Source organism: Sciurus carolinensis, chromosome 4, assembly GCF_902686445.1.
Source record: "Sciurus carolinensis chromosome 4, mSciCar1.2, whole genome shotgun sequence".
In the NCBI taxonomy this organism is placed as follows: domain Eukaryota; kingdom Metazoa; phylum Chordata; class Mammalia; order Rodentia; family Sciuridae; genus Sciurus; species Sciurus carolinensis.
In genome coordinates, this window is record NC_062216.1 from 43217963 (window position 1) to 43245158 (window position 27196).

Sequence of the window (27196 nt, forward strand, 5' to 3'; positions counted from 1 at the left end):
TCTTTAAATATTTGTTCAACTTTACTTAGAGGAAAGGCAAGCACTGTGTGAAGTGAGGGTGGGGAAGAAAGACTGGCGGTCCCAGTCAGCCACCTTTACTGTGCATTTCAGCTCTAAAGTAAAGCAGCATTCTTCAAGTGTGCCCAGTGAGTCTTAGTCATGTATCTATTGGCTTATTCGTTTCCCTTCAACCACAGGGTTCAGATAAAAGCAGTGTTTACCATGTCATTACATTCCAGAGACATTTATTGCTTTTTATAAACTGGCAACCACCTGGGTAGCTCTCAACAAAGAATAAAATGCTGTGTCCAGAGCACATACTCTTCATATTTCCAACAGTTCATATTCTCATGCTGATGGGTCTAACTGCTCTCCATTGTATATGAGGGGCCCAGGCAGTGCAAGGGAAATAGCCATCCGTCAGGGGCTGTTGTAAATATTTGAAGGTAGCAGATGGATTAAGATAGGGGCCAAAGGAGCAGAAACAAGCTGGGACAAGAAACTGCATTTAGTAATCCAGACCGTTTTCTTACTTTGTGTATTGTCTAATTGTTTTGTTCCATGTAGTCTTCCTATGTCTCTAATAAAGTTGTTTTTTTTTCCTTGGGGGGAGGGAAGTTTTGACCTATCTCGGGTGTACCACAAGAAAGTTTGATTTTATGTATTTTTGTTCCTACTTGTTTTTTTAAAGGGTACATGATTCCAGTCCTTAGTTCTGGAATGAAGTGTTACTGTCCAAAGAAATGCTAGAATCAGGGTAATGTGAGAGATTTTTAGGACTACCTCATCCAACCAACCTCCTTCTCAAGTAAGCTACTGAATGTCAGTTTAGGCATTTCTAGAGCCAGCAGGAGCCCACAGCTTTGGCGAGCAGCCCATTCTATTACTGGATGCTCTAAGAATAAGAAAATTCATTCTTTCAGGATGCTGAAAATTGCTTCTTGTGGCTTCTACCTGCGATATCTAGGCTTCCAATCTATAGCAATAAATAAAATCTAAATGATAGAACTTCAAATATTTAAAAAGTTACTGTTTCCCCCTTAAATGCTCTCTTTTAGCCCAAATAATAAATCATTTCCAGGTCTTCTACCAACCTTGACAGGCACCTGATCTTTGGAATGGGCTTGACAGGCAGCACCATGACCTGTGACTTACCAAGGACCTGTTTCACAATTCTGCTTGCATATCAGAGACTAGTTAGATTATTTTCTCATAGAATCTCTAAAGTGGTGAGGGCTGAAGGCTCGCTGTTTTCTACATCTGAACCTACCACCACGCCTACGCATTTCTCTCTAGGCACTGCCTTGCTCGTCTTTGGTGTTGCTCCAAACTTGACTACATACAACACTTCATCAAAACTTGTTGTCCTTCAGAGGAGCTCATCTAAGAAAATGGTAAAGCAATTTGACTCCATTTGTGAATTTATATATGAAAGACCTTGAAGTGACCATTCCATTGGTGTTGGTGTTTTAAAGAAAATGCATTTGCTATTCCATGCCTCCAGCTGTCAGAACTGAAAACAGTAAAACAAAATGACATTTAAGGAAACAAGTACAATTAATGAGTTGATCACCTTTTGACTCAGAACCCTACCCTATTAATTGGAAAAGCATTCAAAGACATCTTTTTAGAAGTTAGTTTTGCCACTCATGGCTTGTTTTCCCCTAAATGTTTTTCAAAATCCATAAATGCTTTATTTTTTTTTAACAATTAATCAAGTCATACTTAAACACACACTTGTATTAAATTATTCTTATCATTTGTAGAATGAGATTTAAAAGTCCAAAAAAGGTTGTATCTGATTACACTCACCAAGATGAACCTATCCAATTTCCTATAAACATAAGCTTTTAATTTTTGTCAATATCACAGGCAGAAATGAAAATTCTTGTTTTGGTATTCATTTCCCTCATTGCTAGTAAAGTTTAGCATTATTTTAAAAATACAATTGATTTTTCCTATCTCTTCAGAGTGAATTCTGACTTTCTTATTAGCTTAATTTTCTTTTGAGAGACTTTTAGGTACCGTGGACAATAATCCCATATTTGCATATATGTTGTAAGTAAAGTTATGTGTAATTGTTTTCAAATGATTTAACAAATACCAGCAAAATGTTAAGACTTATCACTGACTAAATAACAGTATCAAAATTTTCAAATTATTTCATTAACAGATATGTGGAGTATACTAGGGCTTTGTTTTATAATTCTTAGGACATGCATGTTCTCTCAATCATGTTTATTTAATTAGTAGGTCAGTGATTCATTCACCATATAATTTTCAGTTTAGGGCGGAATTGTCAAATTTCAAAATTTCCTTTCTTGTGTAAGAACATGAGATGAATCATAGAAAATATGACACCATTTTCTAGTGACAAGTATACAAATATTTTTATTTGTAAATTGCTGATTAAGAACAGGTTGCTAATATGCAACAGAATGAAACTAAACCCATATCTCTCACCATGCACGAAACTAAACTCAAAATGGATTAAGGATCTCGGAATCAGACCAGAGACCTTGTATCTTATAGAAGAAAAAGTAGGTCCAGAGCTTCAACATGTCGGCTTAGGACCAGACTTCCGCAACAGGACTCCGATAGCACAAGAAAGAAAAGCAAGAATTAATAACTGGGATAGATTCAAACTAAAAAGTTTTCTCTCAGCAAAGGAAACTATCAGCAATGCGAAGAAAGAGCCTACAGAGTGGGAGAAAATCTTTGCCAATCATACTTCAGATAGAGCACTAATCTCCAGAATCTATAAAGAGCTCAAAAAACTCTACACCAAGAATGCAAATAATCCAATCGACAAATGGGCTAAGGAAATGAATAGACACTTCACAGAAGAAGATCTACAAGCAATCAACAAACATATGGAAAAATGTTCAACATCTCTAGTAATAAGAGAAATGCAAATCAAAACCACCCTAAGATTCCATCTCACCCCAATTAGAATGGCGATTATCAAGAATACAAGCAACAACAGGTGTTGGCGAGGATGTGGGGAGAAAGGTACACTCATACATTGCTGGTGGGGCTGCAAATTAGTGCAGTCACTCTGGAAAGCAGTATGGAGACTCCTTAGAAAACTTGGAATGGACCCACCATTTGACCCAGCTATCCCGCTCCTTGGCCTATACCCAAAGGACTTAAAATCAGCATATTACAGAGATACAGCCACATCAATGTTCATAGCTGCTCAGTTCACAATAGCCAGATTGTGGAACCAACCTAGATGTCCTTCAATTGATGAATGGATAAAGAAAATGTGGTATATATATACAATGGAATATTACTCAGCCATAAAGAATGATAAAATTATGGCATTTGCAGGCAAATGGATGAAACTGGAGAATATCATGCTAGGTGAGATAAGCCAATCTCAAAAAACCAAAGGAAGAATGATATCACTAATAAGTGGATGATGACACATAATGGGGGGTGGGAGGGGTTAGTGTTGGGGTTGGAGTTGGGTTTAGGGAGGGGGGCAGGAATGGAGGAAGGAAGGACTGTATAGAGGGAGGGGAGGGGTGGGAGGGGTGGGGAAGAAGGGAAAAAATGGCAGAATGAATCAAACAACATTACCCTATGTAAATTTATGATTACACAAATGGTATGCCTTTACGCCATGTACAGGCAGAGAAACAACATGTATCCCATTTGTTTACAAAAAAAAAAAAAAAAAAAGAACAGGTTGCTATTTAGGCTTAAATACTTTTTCTGTATATATAGAAAACTATATAGAAAATATAGATATAATCAAACATAATTTGATTATTTATATCAATATAAGAATTAAGTAGCATATTTGTGACAGATCTTCCAAAAATAACTATTGGGTTTCTGTGTGAATTCTGAGTTTTAATCCAGTGTAATATGTTTACATTATTAACTTCATAAGTAGAATTTCAGTTTTTTCTGTTTAGAAATTATGCTGATACATATTCTCCAGCTACACCATAGAAATTTTAAGTGTTTTATAGGCAACTTTAACACATTTTCTTTTCTTTTTTTTTTTTGGTACCAGAGAATGAACCCAGGGGTGCTTAACCACTGAGCCACATCCACAGCCCTTTTTTATATTTAAAGACAGAGTGTCGCTGAGTTGCTTAGGGCCTTGCTAAATTGCTGAGACTGGCTTTGAACTCATGAGCTTCCTGTCTCAGCCTCCCAAGCCGCTGGGATGCGCCACCTCTCCCGGCTTATTACGTTTTCTTAAAACAGCTATTAAGGCAAATGAAATAGCTATTTCTATTTTTCATTCAAAGAAAACTGAGCTTTACTCAGTTATTAATAAAGTTAATAAAAATATGAATTTTATTCAAAGTCACAATGAGTAGCACATAAAGCATTTCTATCTTGAAATTATTTTCAATTTTAAAATTTTATGTATATGAAAAAAAATTATAACATTGGGCTTTGATTAATCATATTAAAATTAATTTCTGATTAAAGCAAATATCTGCCCCATAAATATTTACTAGTAAAAGAGTGATTTAAACAGATGAAAACACAACTGATATGAATCACACAAACAAGGCACTGAAAGCAGACTATGAGACATGTTAATTATTTCTTTTGTGGATATGAAAAACTCAAGAAGGAAGTTTTTGCTTTGACTTCACCATCTTAGTACAGTGCAGAAACTCAACAGAAGTTGACAGAACCAAAAGTAATTTTTCCTGCATATCTGCTAGCCATTTCTCCAGAAATGAAGACAATTACCTCCCTGAGGCAGGAAGAACAGAAAGCTGTTCACATGCCTTAAAAAGGAAAAGGTTGAGGGAGATAGTGGCTTCAATGCAGCTTCAAGCAACCATGAAAACAGAAAGGCTCTGTTAAGTTTGTAGCTCCCCCTCCCCCAGTATTGATTCTTCCTTAGTATTTTTTTTTTAATATACCAATTTGTCAAAATGAAAAAGAGTAATTCTATGTTTCCCAGTATTAAAGAGCAAATGTCCTGATAGTGACAGGTCAAGTTCAATTCATCTTTACTAATTTACAATTATTCTGCTTATTCCACATAAAAACAACAATGGCAATATCATTAAGGGTTGCTGTGAAAATCAGAAGAGGTGATGTATGAAAGGAACTTAATGTACTGCCTGGTACATATCAGGCCCCACACATATACAGACAGTTATCAGGTCTATTTTCTGGCAATTCTTTCTGCTTAACTCCCCACTCATGTGATTCCTTTAAGTAACAGAATGGGGATTGGAGAAAAGGCTGAAATGGTCTGTCATCAGTTTAGAATTCACAAATGTGGTAATTTTTATTATAGTACTAATTGTTCTTAAAGACATCTTGGTTTAAAACATAAAACAGGCAAAACCAAAGTTGAAGACTTGTCAAAGTGATAATATCAAATACAGAAAAGAGTGACAAACTTCCTGATCCATTTGTCTTGAAAGTATCATTTAAAATATATAACCACCTTATCTCTTCAGCCCAAATTGCCAAGTAATTGTTTGTTCTAGGGGTCAGTAAACTGTGGTCCTTGGTCCAAATACAGTCAGCCATCTTGGTTTGGGTATGAAGACTCATGCATTGAAGGCTTGGTTCCCAATGTGATCGTGTTTGGAGGTGGGGCTGTTGGGAAGTGATTGGATCATGAGGGCTCTAAGTTCACCAGTAGACTAATATTACATCCTTAGCTGAATGGGTTGCTGGGAGGTGGTGAACACTAGGAGGTGGGCCATGGTTATGGGCATGCACTGGAGGGATATTTCTTATCCATTGCCCTTTTCCCCACTCTGCTTCCTTGTTGTCAAGAGCTGAGCAGCATTCCTCAGCCATACCCTTCCACCTAGTTTCTGCTTTAGAACCAGTTGATCATGGACTGCAACTTTTGCAACTGTGAGCCAAAATAAACTTTTCCTCCTTTAAGTTGTTTATGTCAAGTATTTTGGTCACAGTGATGTAAAGCTGGCACATACCTGTTTCTGTAATAAAATTTTGTTTAAGCAAAAACACATTCACTCATTTAGGCTGCCCCTTTTGTCTTACAATGGCAACACTGGGTAGTTGAGACAGGGATGGTATATCCTGAAAAGCCTAGAAGATTTACTATCTGGCCCTCTATAAGAAAAAGTTTACCAGTCCCCATGTACTAGCCAGAGTTCTCCAGACACACAGACCCAGCAGGATGCACATGTGTGTGGGCACATGTGCACACAAGAGAGAGTTATTTTAAGGAACTGGCTCATGTGATGTGGGGCTGGCAAGTCTGAAATCTGCAGAACAGGAAGACAGCTGGAGACCCAGGTGAGAAGTAATGTTGCAGCCTTGGGTTCAAAGGCAGTCTAGAAGTAGAATTCCTTTTTCAGGGGACCTTAGTATTTTCTCTGAAGACCTTCAACTGAATTGGAGGAGGTCCACCCATATTATGGAAGATAAACAGCTTTACTAGTCTATTATTTGAGTGGTAATCACACCTAAAAAATACCTTCACATAAACATCTACACTGCTGTTTTACCACACTGGTCACCTTTGCCCAGTCAAGTGGATATACCAAATTAACCATCATACTTTGTATCAATAAGTTAGTTTTATTCTAGAAAACTTTTACTAAGAAGAAGATATGTGTTGTTCTTTCATATCAGTTCTCAGGTCAAGCTTATTTTTTTAATAAATTATAAATTAGAATGGTCTCTAATAAATAACTACAATATAGTGCATGTTTACATATCTGTTAGAGGAAAAGTTAAAATAATGTCCTTTGTCATATTCTAGAAACCTGGTGACAAATAATTTTATCCAAATTACATTTACTTATGTACCCATATAATTGCCTAAGCATGCTAACAAACCCTAGTTTCCAAAGAGCTCTAAAAATATTCACCAGTCTAGTCTAGGTTGATTTAAATTCAAACATGATTAAAAGCAGGGGAGCATCTCAAAGATTATTCTAGTACTAGATTTTTATGAAGTGATTTGTAAAAAGTTGGCTTTGGTAATTATACATAAAGAGTTTGTGGTCAAAAATTCTACCTACTGACAAGGAGCAGCCCAGTAAACTGCTGATAAATTAAAATGAGTTCAACTTTTAGTTATAAATATGACGAAAATCCAAAATTTCAGATGTTAAAATATGCCTTCCTAGTACACAAAAGATGCATCCCCACACCCTGTATTAGCAAAGAATAGTCACATAGTTGTTCTAGAACAATTCAGTTTTTAGGTATTGACATGGCATGTGTATTGCTGTGCTCTATTTTCTTCATCAGAATTTTCTTTTACCTGTCTTTAAATTCAAATTCTCTCCTTTGGAGGAATTATTTACCTTTATTGCTTGTACACAGTAACTTTTCTATATAAAACCATGCAATTTCCAGATTTGTTCTCACACAGACATTCTTAGTCTTATAAAAGCAATCTGATAATGAAGAACACCAAAAATAAGAGATTTGGTTCTAATGAATGAATCTTAAGGATAATTTCACAGCCACACTCTTTTTTTCCTGCTTATCTTTAACTTATTTATTGAAAAACACTCTCTTAACTATACTATTCCTACACAGTTGAGCATAAAATGGTAAATAAGACTCTATCCCAGTGCTCACCAAGGTCAGAGTTCATTCAGTGATTTTACTTAGAAGTGAAAACTAAAAAAAATTAGATGTAGCTATTAGAACATTTTCAACTTAGAAACAGAAACAGCTCAGATTCAAAAGAGTAAAACAAAAATACATGTAGCAGCACATTTAAATATGCTTTACTATCTTCTGTCCTAACAAAACCTCTCCCTTGATGTCAAGTCTGTAGCTGCCATTCTTTGCTCTGGCCTTCTCGTAAGAAAGCTGATTTTAACAACCATCTGAAGTTACTGCTTCTACCTGCTAACTTCCTCCCACTTCCTCAACCAACTCTATCAATCCCCCACCTCCTGCCACATTCCACTGGTCACTCTTGCTGAGGTCTCCAGCGCCCTCTCCCTCCTGCTAATTCTCTGCACTCAAGTAACTTGGACAGAATTAATTACGGTCTTTTAAAAACACTTTGTCAAACTGACAGTGAATTCTGACAAAACTGGCTCGTGGGAACTCCTAGAAGCAGAATGGTTTGTCCCTTTGGTTACTTTCCAAGAAGCTCTATTTCATTTTTAGTGTAATAGAGGTCAAAATTGATACTGCTACTAGACCATTTCAATGACAGACCTAAGAAAAATATTATTCACATCAATATTTCCAGTTTAATTCCAATTGTATTTTTTCTTCCTGATAAATTTTATGGATTTTCTTTACCACATATCTATTTACATTTTTTATTTTTTTACTTTATTACATCTTATCTTTGATGAAAGGGAGTGAACTCAGGGCCCTAAGTATGCACCCTGAACACCCTCAGCCCTACTTACATTTTTAGTCTTTAGTGAATATTTTTTCCTTTGTAGTCCTCCCAGGTAACAGTGATGTTATGGGCAAGTGCAGTGCCTGCCTTCCTCTCAAACCTCATCTCATACTTCTCTCTTGTGCACAAAGCTTCTACAGAGCACTCTGGGTTTTCTTGCCTCTTAAACATGGTAACACTGTCTCTCTCTAAAGCCCCTTCACTGGTACTAAACCAGGTAGTAGGAAAGCTGAAACCTTAGTCTGATACTCCCAGTAGTGTGACGTTGATCCCAACAGTCAACTGAGCTCTGCTTTAATTTTGTTGTTTAAACAAAAAAATGCACTTTAACTTGAAGACATCACTACTTTGATGTGTTACTGGAGAAAAAAAAAATCTGACTTAAGAACTTAAGGCAGAAGTTATTCAGAAAATAAATTTATTAGTGGATTTAGGGAACTGTTTTGTGAAGGACAGTTAAGTAGCTTCAGAACAGAAACAAAGGGTAAGGAAGAGGTGGAAGAGGCTTAAATAGTGCAGAACTTGAACTCCAAACAGGTTTCCCATTTGGACTTTCTCAGTTACCATAAAAGCCAGTTCTAATATACTGCAAGGTAATCTACAATCCTAGACAGTTCCTTAAAAAAAAGAAAATCATTTTGCCATAAGAAAACCTTGATCTCTCATAAAGTATACATTAATGATGATGTCATCTTACCCAAAACCCTTCCAAGACTTTGCACTGCATTTATAGTATCATCTCCTTATTTCAGTCTCAGAGGCCAAGAATAATCTGGCTCCTGCCCACCCCTCCTCTATGATCACTTCTTGTGATTAGTCAGCTTATTCACCAAGCTGAAGCCATGCTGAGCTTTGGTTTCTAAAGCATTATAAGCCTTGGTGTCTATCCCATCTGTAAAGCTCACCTGAGTGCACACCTGGTCACTCTCCATGACCATTGGCTGCAGTTTGAAAGTCAAACTTCTCACAGGGGCCCTCCTGCCCACTTTGTCCCTGTTTCTTTCTTAGCACTAAGCACAATCTAAAGATTTTTGTTTGTTTCTTTTCTATGCCCCTCACTGAGGTTTGCATTCTGACTCTACCACTAGTTTGATGTTTTATATTCACCAAGTGATTTAGCCTCTCTAAACTTTATCTCAGTGTTCATCTCTCATGACTGTTTTGAGAATTAAACTAGGAAAGCAAAAGCACCTAGAATAGAATCTGGCAATCATTAGGGTCTCTTAGTTGAACATGGAGGATAAATACATTGCCAAACAGTGAAATGTTAAGAGTAGGAGTTCTCCAAAGTTTAGTGCTAACAGTTTTATAAACAATCTAGGGGAAGAAGTACACAGTGAATTTTTAGCTTGCAGTATTGCTAAAATTTTCTGGAGAGTGAAATGCCAAGTTGTTAGGAATGAATTACTGGAAGAACTTTTAAAGTGTGAATATGCAGAAAATTACAGAATTATAATGTGGGCAAGTTAATATGAGAACAAAACTAAACCAGTGAATATTTTTTTCCAGTGCTAGGGATTGAACACTGGGCCTCACATGTATCCTAGGCAAGTCCACTACCACTGAGCCACACCCCAGCCCAAACCAGCCAGTTCTTACACATTTTCTTAACCTACCCTTCCCAAAACTCTTTTCCTGTCAACCTCACCCCAGTCTGTACCCCACCACACCCTGTCCAGATTCTAAGATCGGGCATGCCTGGGAATCTCAATATTATGCCCAGAGGGCAGAGTTGCATAATTTGGAAAGAAACTGGACTTCCCTAGTAGCTTGATCCATTTCCCCAGAATTTATATTTAACAAACTATAATGATCTAAACTGTTGGCTAAAAATAGTTTAGCCCAACCTTGGAAAATGGCCCTAGAATCACTGGAGACCTTGTATTGCAGAATGGCCCAAAGCGATGCCAGAAATAAAAGTGAGCAACAATAAGATAAACCAAGACACAGAAAGTCTCTTAGGAACTGTCCAGAAGGTTTGTCTTCTGGGTGATTAGGCCTCTAGTAGTCACCAAAATCCTCTGCATGTTGTGCATGACACATCGTATTAACAAATTATGAACCTAGCTGTTCTGTGTTGAGGGAAGCCTACTGAATCTGTGACGTCCAAACACATCCCCTGCCCCAGGGTTGCTTCCTTCTCTTCTACCTGCTGGACCATGAGAGTAGAGTTCATCCCACTGAAGATCTCCCATGACGACACCTCTACACTGACTGGGTGACTTAAAAGAAATCTATGTTTCCAGTTCTGGAGGCTGGAAGACTGAGATCCAGGTGTTGGCAAGGCTGGTTTCCTCTGAGGCCTCTCTCCCTGACCTGCAATGGCAACCTTTTCACTGTGTTTTCATGTCCTCTTCCCCTTGCACCTCTCTGTTTCCAAATTTCCTCCTCTTACAAGGACACCAAATATTAATGGATTTTAGCCGACCCTAATGGCCTCATTTTAACTCAGGTACCTCTTTAAAGAGCCTATCTCCAAATACAGTCACATTCTAAGTTTCCAAAGTTTTGGATTCTAACCTAAGAATGTTAAGAGGAAAAAATATATATATATATATATATATATATATCTCACAATATCCTTCGAAACAGCACTGCAGTTGGAACAGGGTGAAGGCTAGATGGGGTGAGAGGGTATCTGTGGGTTAGTGAGGAGTAAAGAGTCAGACAATGGAAGAGTGAGACTAAACTAAAAGAACTAAAGGAAGCCAGCATTTGTTGAATGCTTACTATATGGCAGAAATTTGGGCTAAATGCTTTAAATATTTATCTCATTGAAATCTTCTAATAATTAGTGACATCAGTATTATTATAATTTTTAAAATAGAAAAAGTCTCCCAGAGACTAAATAACTTCTAAATGTAATTCAAGTCATAATTTATGAAGCTGGGATCTAAATATGGGCCCATCTGATCCCAAAACTCTTTCAAGGATTCCATGTGGCCTCCTGGGACCTACAACATCTGGTGCTTTCAGGCCATCTACCCCACTGGCCCTCTTTGTCCTAGTAGCCATTCCCTTCTTTAGTTGCTCCCAAGAACTGGTCTATGTTTGATACTCATGCTACCTCCTCATGTTTCTGGTGTGGGATGCTGTGGGAGGCAGGGAGTAACATACCCTTTTTCATCACCTTTTCCTGCCAACCTACTTAAAACATTTGGAAAAAAAGATAATTTAGCAAATTCTGGACACAAATAATTAAAACAGTTGGTCATATTTTAGGACACTGCTTGAATTTGGACTTTCATGAGCATCTCATTTTAAGAAATGGAGAAAGAATAGGGTTCTGAGTTCCTAGGGCAAGAGGGAGATGGTGTCATTGGAAGTCAGGCACTGGGACAGGGGATTCCTGATCTCCAGTCTCAGTGAAGTAAAGAGAATTCTGGAGGTCTGTACTCCAAAAGTACATCCCTCACTTGTAGAAACTGATATTAAGAAGGACAGAATGTGGAGTTGTCCTTGATTGCTAATTCTTAATTCTTATATGTATGAAAATCTTCCAAGTTAGAAGCATTTCTCTCCTGCTCCCAACATCATTTCATTTTCCTTTGTTCTATATTATGATAAGAACACATAACTCTCTTGAAAAATCTTTTGAGTTCATGATACAGCAGTATTAAGTATAGGAATAATGATGCACAGCAGATCTCTAGAACTTATTCATCCAACCTACCTGAAAAACTTTAGACCTATTCAACAACTCATTTGTCCCTCCTTCCAGGCCCTGTGCAACCACCAAACATTTCATCTCTGTTTCTTTGATTTTGACTGTTTCAGATCCCTTACTGAAGAATGATACAGTATTTGTCCTCTGTGGCTGGTTTATCTCACTTAGCATAAGCTCCTCCAGGTTCAGCCATGCTGTTAGAGATGGCAGATTTAAAACATCATTTCCTTAGCAGTTTGATGACCAAGTCATTGCTCTAAGGTAGCTCTACTCTACAGAAATGGTGTAAAATCTAACTTAACTAACTGAAGGCTAGGAACGTGGATGCCTTTCAATATATCAGTTCTGAAGGAGGAATAAAGACTGTCCTCTGACTATGGCCCTGAAAAACACACAGCGACTTTCACCTTGGCAAGTGGAAAGGCAATTCCTGAACCACTGACTGTATTAAGCAGTGAAGATAAATAAGGAAATCTGGTCTCAAGGCTGGCCCCTTGATCTTAGTGTCCTCATTTTGAAGCTTACTCAATGGAATCCTCTAATCTTTCTGTCTTAAATTAAAATAGAAGAGACTCCCAGTGTCAGCAAGTTGTACAGATTTCAGTACAGCTGTAAGTTTACTTATTCTGTACACAATGCTGCAACTCAATTCATAGTTCCTACAATCATTGAATCTTTTCAACTCCAAATCCCTTCCTTTCTAATTCTAAATGCCCTCCTTCAGGAACCACCAGAGAAGCTATGACTGACTTACGTGCACCCAAAAAGAAAAAAGAAAAAAAAAAAAAGTATGTGGTGGACACTACACCCTCAATAAGGTTCTACCTGTTGAGGTTCTACACACAATGTAGAACTCTACTATCAAAGGGAAAGTCAAGCCAGGTGTGGTGGCACACACCTGTAATCCCAGTCTCTTTGGCCAGCCTCAGCAACTCAGGGAAAGTCAGTCTCAAAATAAAAAATAAAAAGGGCTTGGGATGTAGCTCAATGGTAAAGTGCCCCTCGGTCTAATCCCCAGAATAGAAAAAAAAAAAAAAAAAATGGTGTCAGGGGCCAGGAGGTAGGTAGGGATTTATATCCTGAAACATTCCCTTCATTAGTCAGAACCAAAATTTTTAAATTGGAAAGGCTTGGCAAGTGTCTTGCCCAATATAACTACTGAAACTCTTTCCTAAATATGTCTGTATGAATGTATTGGTAGCAAGCAAAAGTTCTACTTGTATTTTGGTTATTTCTTCATTTTAAAAATATATGTGATCAGGTAGAAACTATTTTTATAGTGTATGATTTAATGTCATTAAATCAGTTTCTCATTACTAGGTATACTAGGAATTATCACAGAAGACGATACTGAGAGTACTTTTTTTTTTTTTTCACTACCAAACATTAACTGTTTGATTTGTTAAGCAGACACACTAATGATTCTTCTTTGCCTCTCCAAGGAAACACCACCCCGGGGTTAGCAGCTACATGTTGAATACTATATGACCAGAGTATATGCACAAATAACACATTTATTTCTGGGTTCATAAAAATTATCTGACACTTCTATAGTACTTTCCAACTCTCCAGAGGAAGGAACTATGTAAGGTTGTAATTCCAACCTTTGTGCTCATAATGGAATAGAATTTACAGAGGTGCACTTGAAGAGATGAACTAAAAGATTTACAGCAACACTGGCACTAGCAATAATTGCGACAGTATAGCACTGGGTCATAATATCAATGAAAACAAGCAAGGCTATCAAACTATTTGCTAGCTTTCTCTTCAGAACCGGATCACTGGGCAGCATTTTTTCTTTAGCAACTTCACAGTTATTTTTATTAAGTTCTCATACATGATCTTTCTTTGGTCCCAGCTTACATCACATAATGCCTTTCCCTTCTTACTTGCAATAAATTATACCCTCACCCTATGCTGCATTTATGTATAACACCAGCAAAAACTGACACACTGCTGAAACAGTAGGTATATTCACTTGCAACAAAAGCAAATCGTAACTGTGACCCACAGATGAAGATTTGCTACTTACTACTTTTGTAAGACACACTATAACAGAGCAATATACAAATACCACTGGATTATATCTGAATGTATTCATTAATGTACATGAGAAGTTATAAAAATTGTGTAAGGAATTAAAGAATATAGCCATCAATATTTGGAATGAGTCTCTTCTGCTCAATGTGAGAGCTGCATCTCATGTTTCCTGCTGGGATCTCTCTCCTAATTATAAGCATAGATCTTTGGTTTACACTAGACCTGCAGGCACTACAAAAACCTTGCTATTCATTCATGAATCACAATCAGTCCCTGGGTTGCAGATCAGGATCTAGTCCATAATTAATACCATGGGCTACCAATGCATCTACAGAATGTTTTTCCCACTTCACTCTACTGACCGGAGCTTACCCAGTTGAAGTACCATTTGCACTTGGTAACAAGTTTTTCTTTAAAGGATTTAAATTTCTGTTACCTTTCTACTCTGGACTATAGTTTCTCAAAAACAGGTTAAATTCTTGGCTGCACAGTAAGCCAGCTGCTCTCAAGTTTTCCACTCTGAGCATGCCTGATGGCCAGGATTGTTGTCATGGACAAAATAAGCAGTAATGAAGGCAACCACACGGGCAAAATGGGACTTTGCATAATTCCCTGCCCATCTACTTTCCTGCTGAACCACAGTACTAAAAATTATTGCAATGACATTGACACATCTCATGGATATCTCTAGGAACCTTCAAATTTCCACATGTTTACAAGGGCATATACAGACTTCCCTGGGATCACATTTCCATAAAAAAAAAAAAAAATCACCTGCTCTGGAAAAAAACTGTATAGTAATCCTCAAAAAAATTAACACAGTGGAATTAATTCTACTCCTAAGTATATACTTAAAATAATTTAAATCAGGGACTTGAATAGTTACTTTTACATATTGTTTATAGCAGCATTATTCACAATAGCCAAAAGGTAGAAACAACTAAAATGTGTATCAGTGAATGAACAGATAAACAAAATGTGGTATATATATATGCAATGAAATATTATTCAGCCTTTAATATGGAATTCTAACACATGCTACAACACAGACAAATCCTGAAGACATTATGCTATTGAAGTAAACCAGATAAAAAAGTTCAAAAACTGTATTATTCCACTCATATGCAGTACTCAGAATAGTCAGATTCATAGAGGCATAAAGTGGAATGGTGGCTGTCAGGGCTGGTAACGGATACCATCTAAGGGGTACAGAGATTTGGTTTGGGAAGATGAAAAGGTTCTAGAGATGGATAATGCCAATGATTACACAACAATGTTAATATACTTAATGCCACCAAACTGTACACTTACACATGGCTAAAACAGTACATTTTTATGCTTTGTATATTTTACCGCAATCAAAAACAAAATAAACTGCCTCAGAGTCTATTCTGAACCACAAATTAAGTTAATATGCAACTTCAGTTAAAATTTTCTTTCTCATCTCTGGTCATTTTCGCATGGCAGTTTTTGTCATTTCATATTTTCAGGAAAAAAAAAATATCACAGAAGTTGCTGGGTTTTGCGGCACACACCTGTAATCCCAGTGGCTCAGGAGGCTGAGGCAGGAGGATAGTGAGTTCAATGCCAGCCTCAGCAAAAGCAAGGTGTTAAGTAACTCAGTGAGACCCTGTCTCCAAATAAAATACAAAATAGGACAGGAGACATGGCTCAGTGTTCGAGTGCCCCTGGGTACTCGACTGAGTGCCCCAGTAGGGAGAAAAAAAAAAAGGAAAGAAAAAAATCCCAGAAGTTATATGTAAAAGAAGAAAAAAAGCTTTGTTCAGATGCAGATGCCTTGCTGGGCATTTCCACTTATGAAGTAGCTCATTCATGAGTCTGCCCAGATTCTCAGTGTTTGAGATCCAGAAAAATGCCAGGGCAAAATGACAAATTCCACTCCTCCTTGACCTTCTACAGTCAATACAAGTTAAGTGAAACTGTGAATGTAAAATCCTAAGACTCTGCAGTTCTTGGATACTACTTGCTACATCTATCTGTCTCAGATTGATAGCTTTAAGTCAGAATTAAAGTACATTCAGTATTCTCTGTTTAAGAAATCTGAGGCAAGGAAAGAAGAAATTGAAATACATTTTAGAAAGTCTTTCTTGTTTTTAATATATCATGGGTAATAATTTCATCAATCGAATGGGAGGTTTTAGTTATCTGAAAACTAATAAAATAGATTACAGAATGTCTGGGCAAAGCTAAATTTGAATGCTTCCTGCAAATCCATTTCATTTATTTTTTAGTGATTGTTTTATAAGCACATTGGGGGAATATTTTTCACACTTCAAATTGTTATTATTTATTATTATAGAAAGATTATAATTTACTAATTATCTTTTAAATTTTCAAATCAGTTCTACAATGTTATGATCTAAATCCTTAGTATAAATGTTGAAGTCCAGAAAGAAAATATTTTGTTATATGTGAAATCATAAAAATATTACAAACTTATGAACATCCTGAATGAATAGAAAATAAAAAGCTAAAACAGATAATCCTTTCACGAAGGATTCAATGTTCTTTGATGCTTGAAATGTCACTTTGTTCACAGGCTCAAATTAAACAATTCCGTGGGCATTCATTCATTCTTCATTTTAAAAAGCAAATGTCCTGAAAGCTACTACATGTTAGCTTGTCAGGCACCAGTGCTGCGATGACACACAAACCAGACGTGGTTACCACCCATGACATTGTCTGTATATCATCTCCAGATAAAAAGAAAATTAAGTTTACCCAACAGAGGAAAGTCTTTTAATTTTAGACAGAATTATTTCAGACATCTGCAATTCACATGTAGGCATATGTGACTTTTTGGTAATGCTTTTACATTAAATCCAAAAGTCAGTAATAAACGTAAGGGCTGAATGTCCACACTGTTCAATTCTCAGGCCTCATTTTACTTGATCTATGAGTACATTTGTCAAAAAGTCGATTCCTCTCTCCTCCTGGATGCCCTTCCCTTGATAGGCTCCAGGAAACTGCATTTTCTTAGTTTTCTTCTGCCTCAGGGGTTATTCCTTCTCAGTTTTTGCTACCTTCTACTCAGCTCCTAAGTTCCCAAAGTTGGCCATCTTTGGTCCACTTCTCTGATCAATTTACAGTCTGTCTTTTGGGAGAACAAATTGTCTGTTGTCGAGTCTTTAAATCAATTGATATGCCGAAGACTTCCAAACTGATTCCTCCATTCTAGACCTCTCCCCCAAATGCCAAACTCCTATATGACACTGCCTCTTCAGCATCTCTATTTCAACATCTACGTATCCATTACAAACCTAGGCAATCCCTTCCCTGTGACTCTGCTCTACCCACAGCCTTCTGCATCTTGATCGATCTCCATCTTTCCAGTTGCTCAGAACAAGAACAATGGAATTATTTTTGGCTCTTTTCTTTCACAACTCATATTTGTCAGAAAATTCTGTTGTCACTACTTTAAAAATACATCCAGAATCTAACCACATTTCACCATTTCCAATACCCACACCATAGTTGAGTCCACCATCATTTCCTCTTATACAGTAGTTCAGGTTCTAGGGCAGCCAGAAAAGTGGTTTTTAAAACTAATGTCACTTCTCTCCTCCATTCTCTATAATGATTTCTCATCTCACTCCAATTAAGGCCAAAATCCTCATGATGACCTAAGTGCATGAGCTGTACCTCCGCCCTACCTCTCTGATCATATCACCTCCTTTTCCTTGCTCACTCTTCTCCAGCCCAAATGATCTCCATGCTCCTCCTGAAAAATGTTGGGCAGAACCCTGCTCAGGGCTTTTATAATAACCACTCCCTCTGCCTGAGATGTATTTCTCCTTAACACCAGCATAGTCAGATCCCTCAGGTCCTTCAGGTCTTCACTTAAGAGTCCCCTGCTCACTTCTGCTACCTGATTTAAAATTGAAACTTCCCCTGGCTTCCCCAATCCTTCTTGCCCTGCTGTTTTGCTTTTTGTCATGATGATTAGGACCCTCCAGCAAGTTACATAACCCACTTATGTATGTTTCTTGTTTGTTCTTCTCTCCATTCCAACTATAACATAAACCCCAAGAGCAGTCAGTAGATGTTTCCTCAATGAATGTAAAGGGTGTCCCAAAAATGATGGCTGGTCAAAATGCATTCAATTCTTGGATTTTATATTTTGAACGGGCAAGTTTATGACAGCCTATAGTGAATCACTGCCACCTTTTCCCCTCTGACATACAGTTCTCAGTTCTATATATATTATTTTTCAGTATGTAGTAGTCATGAAATAAGCTGTATTTCATTTAAAATGTACTATAACTAAAGCCTTGATTAGGTCACACTGGTCTCTGCCCTCTATCTCTCCACATTAACTGACCTCTCTAGGCAAGCCCTAGATAATCATAAGTCATAGTTAAATGCATAAATCCCTGACTGCCTTTCTTCCTACTACATGTCACATCAAGTTGCCCACTTGGTAATAAACTTGACCACTTATGGGCCCCTGCTACTGGAAGCAGGCTTATGACTTTCAGCTTGAAGTTCATAACTGAAAGTCTTTTCTCTATAAATGGCATCACGTGTCTCTTGTTACATCTCAAGCTCAGCTGTTCTACTGCAGGCTCTTTTCCACTACAGTACTCAACCTGTGGATTATGTGTACATTACAGACATTATTTTAAATCATGCCATCTCTCATGCCTCTATAACTGTGCTGAAAGACCACACTTCAGATGCAGTTTCCTACCTCTTTAAGATAACCCATGGGCCCCCAAAGGGATCGGGGGCACAATCCGCTCTGGGGTTTTTGTTTTGGTGCTGGGGATTGAACCTGAGGCTTAACACATGCCAGGCACAGGTTCTACCACTGAGCTACACCCCAGTCCCTAGTCTGAGTTTTAAGTTACCTCACTCCATACATGCCCTTCAAATTCAAGAAAATTCAGTTTTTGACATAATGCAATAAACACACAGACACAAATTGAATTTTATCTGTAACTAAGAAAATAGACAACCATGACAAAGCTTTTTGTTGTTGTTGTTGTTGTTTTAATAGACTCCTCTGGACTATCCTGCTCCTCCCTTGGGGTAGCAATGCTGGTGAATAAATCCAAAGAGGTCAAATTAACTTAAAGTACGGCAAAAATGCTTAATTGCACACTTCACATGGAGGGAAATTTCAGGATACTATGGGGAAACACTGGCAGAGAACTAAAATCCAGGTATTTACAAAAGCACTTCATTTGTATTTTTAAAATGTAATCAATGACATATCTAATATGAACAACCATTAAGTAGAGAAGCACAGAGGAGTGCTGAGATGATAAACACAGCATACATAATTGCTTCCCAAATAAAAATGGATTGGTTTCACCTTGGGCGCTGGTATTTATAACAATTTAAAAGTTATAGTCAGGTGAAAAGTCACATTAGGAAAGAGGCTACATAAATGTTACAAAAATGTGGTGCTATAATTTTTAAAGGAAAACCCCCAGGCCATCCAAGTTGGCTTCTTCATTGCTATCATAAACTTTTTAAGACAGCAAGCCAAGGCATAGATAGGTTCTACCACTGAGCTACACCCCCAGCCCCTAGTCTCAGTTTTAAGTTACCTCACTCCACACATACCCTTCAAATACAATGAAAATTGACCTTTTCCCCACCGCCCCCAACTCCTTCCCTCTGCCCTGATAATTTCACTTTTTCCACTCTTGGCATCTGATTGATGTAACAATCAATACGTGTTAATCAAATTCCCCTGAAAGAGTTATAAAACATATTTCAACAGTTTTTCTAATGGACTATTAAAAACTTCAATTGTTATGTTTTTATTAATTCTCTGTAGTATTTCTAAATTATAATATGCAATAATATAAATTCACATGTTAAAAATGTCTTCCTAATGATCTTTGAGATTTTGCTTTCCCAACAGACAGCATTAAGAATCTATGCCATATTCTAATCTGTCATTTTCAAGTTAGACAAGGCAGTTATTTTTACAGTCATCACAAAGAGAGTGCTGGAATCTCAAGGGAACCAGGAACCCACCAATTCCTACGGAAAAGAAGGCTGGGAGATGTGATTCAGCTGTCAAAGTACATGAAATCGGCAGAACAAATTATGAAATCTAAGTCATAGTTCTATTTTTCTGTGAAGGGAAATCACAAATTTTCCATCAAGATGACAAATGAAACGAAAGAAAAAAATCAGTGGGGGGAACATCGCATTGAGCACTCCTCAACCCCTTGTATATTAACCTCTGGAATATACTTCCCATTTTTGTTGTTGCTTTGTTTTTTGTTTTCTTGCTTTATTTATTTATTTATCTTTCTGGCACTATTTTTCATCATGGAAACCAGAAGAGATCAAATACCCATGCTTGCTGAAACCCACTGCCTGTGACATGGATGCAACAAGTTGCACTTGGCCTGTGGAGCTGAAGCTCAAACCGTCTTTTCAAAGCTGCAGACAGCAGTGGTGGTTCCACAGCTCCTTGGTGGCTGGTCACCAGGGCAGTGGTTCCTCCAGAAGGCCCTTCCTCCACCAGTATAATCTCAGTTTGGATTCATCAACTTTCTCTTGGTTTCTGTCCATTTTCCAAACTAGGTCCTCCAGTCTTTTCACGGATTCAATGAATTTTAGTCATGAAGTTCTCTGCCCAGTTTCACCCAAGTCACATGTGGGTCCTGAGCTGACAGCAGAGTAAATGCAGACCAGTTCATATCAGGGGCAAAAACTTGTGGTCATAAACTTATTCTGAGATTTATATATATATATATATATATATAAATTTATATTTAATAAATTAATTTATATTTATTTTATATATTTACACACACATATATATTAAGATATATGTAAGATTTCATATATATATTTACATACACACACATATATAGTAAGATTTATAACATGATTTGAATTCACTATTACCTAAGAGTCCCATCAGTCTGCATCTACTGATTACCCTTTCCCACTGGTCCAACAACCTATGCCCAGGTTCCCAGGAGTGCTACGTATCATCTTCTATTTCTGCTCTCCTACCTCTTGCCCAGAAGAGATAATACCTCTCTCCTCCTGCCCAAGCTGGCAGAGGCTTCCAGTTTTATATTCTTGCCACAGGCAATATTTTTTCTTAGCTATTAAGGAAAGATCTCCATGAAGTTCTCCTCCAAGTCATTTCTGGGGAGGAAGATACCTGGCTATTACAAGGGGTCAATGAATGGTTTGGAATGACCCTTCTGCAAGCTTCAGGAGTTGACTTCTTTCTAATCTTGTGGATCACTTTCCCTAGGGAAAATTACCTTGATTTAAGAAACCTCCCTCAGCTTCTAATTACTAGAAACACTTAAGTAAGTATTTAATGGCATGAATGTCATTTTCAGGAAGGTTTTGAAAGTAAGCCTTTCTACAATCAACCTTAGTTTAAATGACGTTCTGAGGGCAACATCCTATTCTCTTATTTATTTCCATCATGTAATTGGATGTTCTCATGCCCCAAACAGGTTAAATAAGACTAAGAAAAAAAATCACAAAAAAATTAGTTTATTTAACATTACATCCCTACATGCTGAGACTATGTTAACTGCTTTATGTAAATTATCTCTAAAAGAAATGAAAATCAAACAGTAATGATGTGTTATCTATGTCTAATACAGCAAAAGAAAAATAATTCAATGACAAACTAAATGAAACCAAGAAAAAATTAAGTAGTATCTTTTCTTCTATGTCCCTCCCTCCCCCTGAACCATTTATATTGACAAATGTAGTGGATCAAGGATTTGGAACATAGATTGTACATTTGAATTTTAGATCTGAAAGAATGTTGACATTTTAAGCCCTTGGTTCACACAACTTCAACTTTTAAAATATTTAACAATATCAAGAAAAATCACAGAATATATTTGACAATATTATTGTCAGTAAGAAATCATTTTTAAAAGAATTTAGGCATCAAATGTTTTATATGCATCAGTTTTCTATGTATGTGTCTTCTGTTTGATTTCAAATTATTTTACCACATATAGATAGTAACATCTGTATCCCCAAGGTCATCTGTCTGCTCTTAAAAAAAATAACCTTATGTCCTACATAGTTTATAAAGTGATCATTTACAAATAATAATAAAAATTCCTTTTCTGTTTGGTTCAAATTCATTTCATGCTGGAAGGCACTTTAGAGACCCATCAATTTCCATCTTTGAACTTGCAGTGGCCTTGAGTTAATGGTAGATCAGAGCCTAACAGAATATAAGATTTTATATATTTTATCCTCATGAATATTTGTTTACATGAAAAATAGAAAACATAACTATATATCTATCGAATTGGTCCTTAAGTTTGTGGATTAATTCTTTTAATTCTTAAACATCTCCAGTAATGTGGGGAATATAAGAGATTGCAATCATTGCTGCGGAATGTTTATAAGAAAGATTATTTTACTGTGAATTAAAGTCTCAGTGATCTAGTGGTATAAGTTCTAACATATCCTAAAAGTCAGCAAATATCTGATTTGCCAACTATTTTTGTCAATAAAGTTTTACTGGAGCACAATCATACCGGTTTGTAAAGTATTTTCTGTGGTTGCTCTCCACAACAACAGAGCTGGGGAGTTGCAACAGAGACCATGTGGCTAGCAAAGCCAGAAGTATTCACTCTCTGGCCCAAGCTATATAGCCTTCTAAAACTCTGAAGTCATTGTATAAAGGCTGTTGGCTTACTTTAAGAGCTGTGTTAACTCTTACTAAACAACAAATACAATGAGAAGATTAAAAAGACTTGCTAAACAATTTCACTTGGTTAGGAGATTTGGTGATGCATTTGTGCTACAACAGTGAAAGTCATAGCTGACACCTTCACTGGGTAGCTTGAAGAAAGGACAAAATTTGTAGTAACTCTTGAACATTTAATTGCTTCATTCATAATACAGGAAGAGGTTGGCCTAGAAGACCTCTGAGCCCTTCAGTCTTCATGGTTTTTTAAAAATGACTTAAGAAAAAGCATAAGTAAACATGGAACTATATGAGTGTATAACACAACAGTAAAGGTCTCCTAGCACCTGCCCATAATGAGAGTAGGGAAGTAATACACTGTAGAAAAAATGGAAACCAAAATGGTTAAATGAGAATATGTGGCAGTTTCATATAACACTCTTGAAAGTTTTTAGTAAATTTGAAATTATAACAAAATGAAAGTTTAAAAATAGTTACAACGATTACAAATGTTAGCATTTAAAAGGAAAACTTCAATTACCTTCTACAACAAGCAAAGTTAACCCAATAACTACCACAGTGGATCTGTGAAACATAAACAGGGTCCAGTATGTACACCAAATCAAGCATGTCTGAGGCTGTGAACCACCCTTCTTCCTCTAGTTCTGCACCCTGAAGAACAACCTTACAAATTTTACCCTTTGAATTTATTATATGGAAAACAAGACAGTTAATAATCAAAGAAATCAAAGACAAGTAAGACAAAAAAGAAGCCAGCAATACCTGAAACACTTGACTCTCACACTATCTATATATCCCACATATTTTATATATACACATATTCCAAAAAGTTATTTTTATACAATACAAACATGAAGAAAAATTTATGCTAACTGAAAAAGTGCCTAGAGAGCCACACACATGCACACAGTTAAATATAGAAACTAACTGTAATGAGGAATCATTATCTCCAGTTTCCAAGGATACCAGGATAAGCACTACTCCTAAATTGCAGTTCACTCAGCAAAGGGCACATAGCAATTTATATCCAGGGTCATTCCTGGCTGACAGCAGATGTGGAAGGAAGGACCAGGGCAAATCATCCTGTTTGTTTGCTACCTCCTCTACTTTTCAGCCTTGACCCCCACACCTTTTGGACCCAACCCTGGCCAATGTTTTATATGAGAAAAATTTTAAATATGACTATAAATAGCAATTTCCAAGAGGGGAAAAACCCCAGCAAGGGCAGGGCAAAATGAAATGTGATTAATGCTAGGAGTGGGGGTGGGGGCTGGCATTCCATTTTCTTTGTTTGTGAAAAGCAACCAAGGCTGGTTTTGTGCATCAATCTAGTTGCCATCTTTCCCAGTGCCTAGAAAAGAATTATACAGTTAATCTCAATTTCACACCCAACCAAGGTTATGCAAGGCTTTTGGAGTTTACTATTCCCAAACTGCCATAGTCTCTAGAATCAAATTCAGCTTCAACTTGTTGTCTTCTAGACACTAGGATCTAAACCTTTCATGATTACTTCCTTTTGTGTTTCTAGGGCAATAAAAATACAAAAACTACTTTCTGACAACCTAGGAGATATTGCCTCAGAATCATTTATTTGTTTATTCAAGATCATTTATTTATCTTTCCTGGCACTGGGGATCAAGATCACATATTGATTGCTTTCACTGTGGGAGGCATGTGTGCCAGGCCAGGTAGGCAGTGACAAGGAGTGGCAGGAGACTTCACTTAGGATCACCAAGTCAAGTATCAACAATAGGCCATGACACTTACATAGTGTAAAAATAGGCATTCTCCCTCTTAGTCAAATTGTCAATTATGAAAAAAGTGATTTTATGGGTACTTTAAGTTTGTCTTAAACATAAAGTATATATAAAAATATGGTTCATATATAACAGTAATTCCTCACCCATCACTAGTCTAGCCAATACAGCAAGACCACCCAGGTACCTGGTACCTGTTAGAGAGGAAAAACTCTTTCTGTCTTCAAAAGCTTCCTCCTGATGGACATGACACAGTGCCAGGCTAAGCTTCTTAGCCTAATGTGATAATACAGGAAAATAAGCTGCCTGTTTTGATAATGAAGGCCTTCTAGGACTTTCCTCCTTTGCACCAGTTAATTGAGATTATTATTATTTCTACAAGGTGAAGGAATAAAATCCAACAAAGATTCCTAATAGTTATGTAACATATGCAGCATACAGCAGTAAGGCAAGCTATTTTAATATTAACTATTAGTATAAAATCGCAATGCTTTTCCCCCACACATTCCTCACTTTGTTCCTATACCTTATATGTGAGTTGGAATAGCACATCTCTAGAAGAACTGTCATGAAGATGTCAGTACAGCCCAATCTTTTTTTTTTTCTTTTTTTGTACATAGTCTCATTTTTTTCCTTTTTGAATTAACATTATCTTTAAATCTAGTAAACAAAGTCCTAACTGCAGATTTTAAAACTATTAAAAATTATATGAAATGGGTAGTCTCAATTCTCTAAAAAGTTATGTCAGCAATTATTTTGGTGAATTATTTGGACCCTATTTCTTAATTTTGAGGTAAGATTCTAACGTCTCAATCTTGAACCTTTAAAAATGTTTAAATTCTACTAAATAGGCTATCATTTAAGCTTTTCCTCTTTTCCACTCAAGGCTAATGCTTATAGAGCAAAAACACTTTGCTAGGAGGAACACCAAACACAGAAAGCATCCACAAGTCACTGGCAGAAAGACTGCCCTCTATTTTAACATTTTATTTTTTCCGATAACCCAGATCAGCTTTCACAAAATCTCTGAAGTAGAAGCCAGCATAATTGCATTCCCTGCATGTGCATAATCAACTTAAAAAAATAAAAAAGTCTTCCCATTGAAAGTACTCTACCCACCGATTCAAGAGCCTCGAACTTGACTGGGGCCATTTGGCTCCGTTGATACAAAAACCTCAGAGGATCTCCCCTCCCCATTATCCTCACATCTAAGTGATGGTCCTGTGTATTGCATGTCTTCGAAAATACTTTTTAGCAGTTCATCCCCCTCCAACTCTTCTTAACTAGAAAGTATCCAACTGGCAATTCTCAAATCATAAAGGTAGCTAAAACGCCCCTGAGCGCTGTCACAAATTTTTAAAAAGTGGATTCATGACAACCAGAAAAGGATCTGCCACCAGAGGCCATCCCCTTATGGGTCTGGCGCAGCTCGGATCCTGGGCCCAGCTCCCGAGCCCTCCAGCCTCCAGCGTAGCCTCCGGGTCTCACTTCTCCGCGGAGGCTGCGGGCAGCTGAGACCACAGTTGTCGCGGGTACAGTCCTGCCCATCGAGGGGGGTGTGGCTGGAATGGCGGTTGTTACGGAAAGCAGCGGGGGTGCTGGGCTGCGTGTGTCTGGGATGGAGGTGACACGGTAACCCGAGGGCTGAGAGGGGAAGGCAAGGGTAAAGCGAGTGTTAGAAGGTTGCCCGGAGGCTGCTGAGGGCCGCGGTGACAGCGGAGATGCAGCTAGTTGGCAGCGCCCAGGGCGCAGAGGAGACTGGGTGGGGAGAGTGGAAGTGCGGCGGAGTGCGCTGGGCTCCGGGCGTCCCGGGACTGTCGCGGTGGGCCGCGTAGGAGCGAGGGGAGAGCGCGGAGGCTGCGGGGAGGGTACCCTCCCTCCCGGGACCGGAGGTGGGCCGGAGCGCTGGCCGGCGCCAGACGCGCGCACTCACCTATGCACAGCTGGACGGCGTAGGCGTAGTAGGACCAGCCCAGCAGGAGGCTGATGAAGACCACCGGGATCCAGTAGAGCACCCGCCGGCACCGCCGCCTGACGCTGCCCGGGCCCGAGGGCGCCATCTTCCAGCCGCATCCACCTGCCCAGCTCTGCCGCTGCCGCCGCCCGCGGGCCTGGCTTCTGGGCGGGCTGGCCGCGCCCCGCGCCCCAGGCGGGACGGGCCCGGGGGCGGCGGCCGGTTGCGCCGCGGCTACTGCCGCTGCCGTGGCGCTAACTCCCCATCCCGCAGCTACGAGCCAGCGCCGCGGACTCCCGGCTGCTCAGCCCGGCGGAGGCGGAGGCGGAGGCGGCGGCTGCGAGAGGAGGCCGAGGGGGAGGAGGCCGACGAGGAGGAGGCGGGAGGCTCTGCTCCGCCCCCGCCCCGCCGCCTCCCTCGGCGCGGCCGCTGCGCCCTCGGGCGGGCTTTCTGAGGACTCGGGGCGTCTCTCGCCCCCTCGCCACTGGGTGCCCACCTTGGCCCCACTGCCTCCGGGTTTGACCCTGAATTCCGGGGTAAACTGGTGGAAATGGGAGCCCCGGGGCTGCTCGACATTGCTCATAGGGATTGCGGGTTAGAGGACAGAGTGACCCTCCCCAGGCGCCCGCCTCGCTGGGCAGTTGGGGAACAGGAACCGCCACACTTTGGGTCGGACGCGCGCTGGGAAAGGGACAGGGGCGACCATGCAGACCCGGGAGGGCTGGCTCTC

The 27196-nt window shown here is 38.6% G+C and overlaps 1 protein-coding gene across 2 annotated transcripts in view; it reads right to left on the reverse strand.

Annotated features, from left to right (window-relative positions):
* Zdhhc2 (zinc finger DHHC-type palmitoyltransferase 2) overlaps positions 1–26814 on the reverse strand; it is a 66236-nt gene extending 39422 nt beyond the window's left edge. The window contains exon 1 of one of the 2 annotated variants that reach the window (XM_047551420.1): positions 26446–26814. In XM_047551420.1, coding sequence (XP_047407376.1) covers positions 26446–26572 — 127 coding nt within the window. In that variant the 5' untranslated portion in view covers positions 26573–26814. The remainder of the gene's footprint in view (positions 1–26445) is intronic. The other variant, XM_047551419.1, reaches the window with a different exon arrangement.
* Positions 26815–27196: the final 382 nt, after the last annotated feature.